Source organism: Chrysochloris asiatica, unplaced genomic scaffold (assembly GCF_000296735.1).
Source record: "Chrysochloris asiatica unplaced genomic scaffold, ChrAsi1.0 scaffold05338, whole genome shotgun sequence".
NCBI lineage: Eukaryota > Metazoa > Chordata > Mammalia > Afrosoricida > Chrysochloridae > Chrysochloris > Chrysochloris asiatica.
Window position 1 is genome coordinate 2,932 of NW_006413856.1, and position 3,458 is coordinate 6,389.

The 3,458-nt window shown below is 35.3% G+C and overlaps 1 protein-coding gene across 1 annotated transcript; it reads left to right on the plus strand.

Annotated features, from left to right (window-relative positions):
* Positions 1 to 209: 209 nt before the first annotated feature.
* Positions 210 to 3,452, plus strand: LOC102830091 (alcohol dehydrogenase class-3-like; the record flags this gene model as incomplete). Its single annotated transcript, XM_006878116.1, has 3 exons — positions 210 to 292; positions 2,834 to 3,053; positions 3,198 to 3,452. Coding segments are annotated over exons 2-3 (453 nt in total), but the record flags the coding sequence as incomplete, so codon positions are not given.
* Between the last annotated feature and the right edge of the window lie 6 nt (positions 3,453 to 3,458).

Genomic DNA, 3,458 nt, shown 5'->3' on the forward strand with positions numbered 1-3,458 from the left:
AAATTTAGCAACTTGGTGTTTGTTTTGTGTTTTTCTGGTTTTTTGCACAATAGAGAAGTGTCTGATTGACCTTCTGTAGGTAAAGTTGTAAGTTAAGTCTTGAAATTGTTTATCTTACAAAGTAGTTGACAAGAGTGTGAATGTGTATCCATTTAGAAACAGATGTTGCCTATGCAGAATAATGTCTTTGCATTTGTTTCCTAGGTGATACTGTCATTCCACTTTACATCCCACAGTGTGGAGAATGCAAATTTTGTCTAAATCCTAAAACAAACCTTTGCCAGAAGATAAGGTTAGTATCTTATTTTATTCCTAGACCAAGAGGTCATTTACAAATGATAATAAGCAATTGTCTAACAATTTACAAAGTGCTTTTTACATGAATTATTTCATCTTTATAGTTTCATCATTATTAGTTTCCCCATTTTCGTAGATAAGAAAATAAGACTTTGTAATTAGTAGTTTGCCTAGTATCTACCTATTGAGAGATAAAACAGAGCTTTCTGAACACATTCTCTTCCCATACATTTGACTAAGTTTGCCAAAATGTAGAGCAAGGAAGAATAGGCTTGTGAGATTAAATGTAATTATTTTTATGGGCCATTTTATTGTCCATTAAATCAAAGTAGTAAAACTTACTTCAAAATGTTCTTGGGAAAACTACAAGAGATAGCATAGCCCCTTGACACACAAAAGGTTGTTATTTTATTTAAGTAAGATAACAACACTTAAAGTGCTACTTTAAGGAAATGAAAACTCCCTTTGTATATGTTTATTTTTTGTTTAAAGGTATAACATAAACAAAATAAAATACTTAAGTATACAAACCCTAAATGTACAGCTCCATGGATTTTTACATGTATGGTTATAACCACAGCATAGATTAAGATAGGAAGCCCTTTTTGTCACCCTACAAAATCTCATGTCCCCCTTAGACAGTCTCTGTCTTTAAAGGTAAAACCACTATTTTGATTTTTTTTTCCACTGTAAAATTTCATAAATGGAATCATGTAATATGTGCCTATTATTTATCTGGCTTTTTACTCATCGTAATGTCTGTAAGATGTGTCCAAGTTGCTGTGTACACCAGTGGTTCTTTTTTATTGCTGTGCCATATTCTATTGTAAATAACACTACTTATCCATTTTCCTGCTGGTGGGTATTTAGGCTTTTGTTAATGTTGCTATGACCAGTCTTATGCATACCTTTTGATGACTATGCACACTACTTCCTCCTGGGTATTTTCCCAACATGGAATTGCTAATTCACAGGCTGTATCTATGTGTATCTCCAGTATTATTATTGTACCACTTTTCACTCCCACAACAGTGCAGGGCAAATCCAGTTGTTCGTGATATTTTTCTAACACTGTTGATTTATGAAGGAGCTTCAAAAAATTCGTGGAAAATGAGATTAAAAGACAATGGAATTTCCCCCAAAACTTTTTGAAACCCCTCATATTTTTGTAAAACAAGAGTCCCATTATTTTATAAGATAAATCCAGCCACCTTTGGCAACACTAGAACCAAGAACAATCTCGTCATTTGAAAGGGGGTTTCAAACACAGTCAAGAACAATGATGGTTATGTACGTTCTTGTGACTACTGTAACTTTAAAGGGAGAGGTTTTCTCTAAGCAGAAAATTATCTCAAGATGCCTCCTCCCTCTTTCTCCCAAGAAACTCCTCTGCATTAGTAATGGTTTCTCACATTGAATGGCCAAACATACTTAAATTGTTGTCATAAACATAAAATGAGTTACTTTTGGCATAACATGCTGCTGTTCTTTGCATCTGATCAAATTTTTTTTTTGCCTCAAAATAATTGTGTTTACACTTGATCTAAAGGCAGTTCATTTCTCTTCTGCATTTATTTACATTTATATATTTATGCTAATGGAATTATCTGAGAGTATATATCAAATTATAATGTTTTATTTTTACTAAAAATAGCAAACATTAAGCACTCTGTCAGGCACAGTATTACTGCTTTATATAACATCCCATTTGATTTTTATAGTAATCTGTAGAAAGAGGATACTGTTTTCCTAATGCGAAAACGAAGTCACCAAAAGGCTAGTTAACGTCCCAAGATCACACAGGGTTTAAACACAAGTGTGTTTGACTTTTGAGACCATATCCTAAGCAAGACAGTATGTTATATGTTTAGAATATAATATAAAAACTAAATTTTGTTGCTGTTTATTGTAACTAAACAACCTGGAAAATGGTGACTTTTGTGGATTCTTTTCCTATTTCAGCATAATCAATTACACAGACCTCCTGGAAGATCTGCTGGCCAGGTTGGCCTCTGTCTTCATCTGACCTGATAACTATTTATAATCTCTACCTACCTGTATGGATGCTGGTTTTGTCGTTATCCTTTATGAAGTTATAATAGCTCACACAGTTTTATTTTGGAATTTTACGAGAATTTCACCTGATCCATGAGTGTGTAGCTACTAAAATGACTAAAACTCTGTTAGAAAGCTCCAGAAGTATATTGAGTGTTGGAAAAGATGGGCTCTCTTATAAGGCATTGCTGAAAGTTGCTAAATCATTAGTGATTGCATTTGAAATTGAATTTTGGTCTTAGCACACTTTCTAAATGCTTTCTGATCATTATTTTCAAAATCAATTTCTTTCTCCTATGATTTTAAGCACAATAGTGGAACTAATGGACTCAAGCATACCAGCTATCAACAAAGATGGCACAGACCAGGGTTATGCTTTGTTGCCATGAGTCGGAGCCAACTCATGGCACCTACCAACAACAACAACATGGGTTTTAAAGAAACCTCATTCAACCCTGCTTTTTTTACCTCTTTTCTTTAGAGTCACTCAAGGGAAAGGATTAATGCCGGATGGTACCAGCAGATTTACTTGCAAAGGAAAGACTATTTTACATTATATGGGAACTAGCACTTTTTCTGAATATACAGTTGTGGCAGATATCTCTGTTGCTAAAATAGATCCTTCAGCACCCCTGGATAAAGTGTGTCTGCTGGGTTGTGGCATTTCAACCGGTTATGGTGCTGCCATAAACACTGCCAAGGTAAGAGATAGGAGTAGCCTGTTACCTTCTAATTTGATTCAACAAAGCTTTGCTGGAGTAATGAAATTGGCCCAATATGTAAGAAACCTACGGATTTCCTTTACTTTTCTGGAACGACTATCTTATAAGACTGTTTGTTGTTAGGTGGAGCCTGGCTCTACTTGTGCCATCTTTGGCCTAGGAGGAGTTGGATTGGCGACTATCATGGGCTGTAAAGTAGCTGGTGCATCCCGGATCATTGGTATCGACATCAATAAGGATAAATTTGCAAAGGCCAAAGAGTTTGGAGTTTCTGACTGTATTAACCCACAGGACTTCAGTAAACCCATTCAGGAGGTGCTTGTTGAGATGACAGATGGAGGGGTGGACTACTCCTTTGAGTGCATTGGTAATGTGAAGGTCATG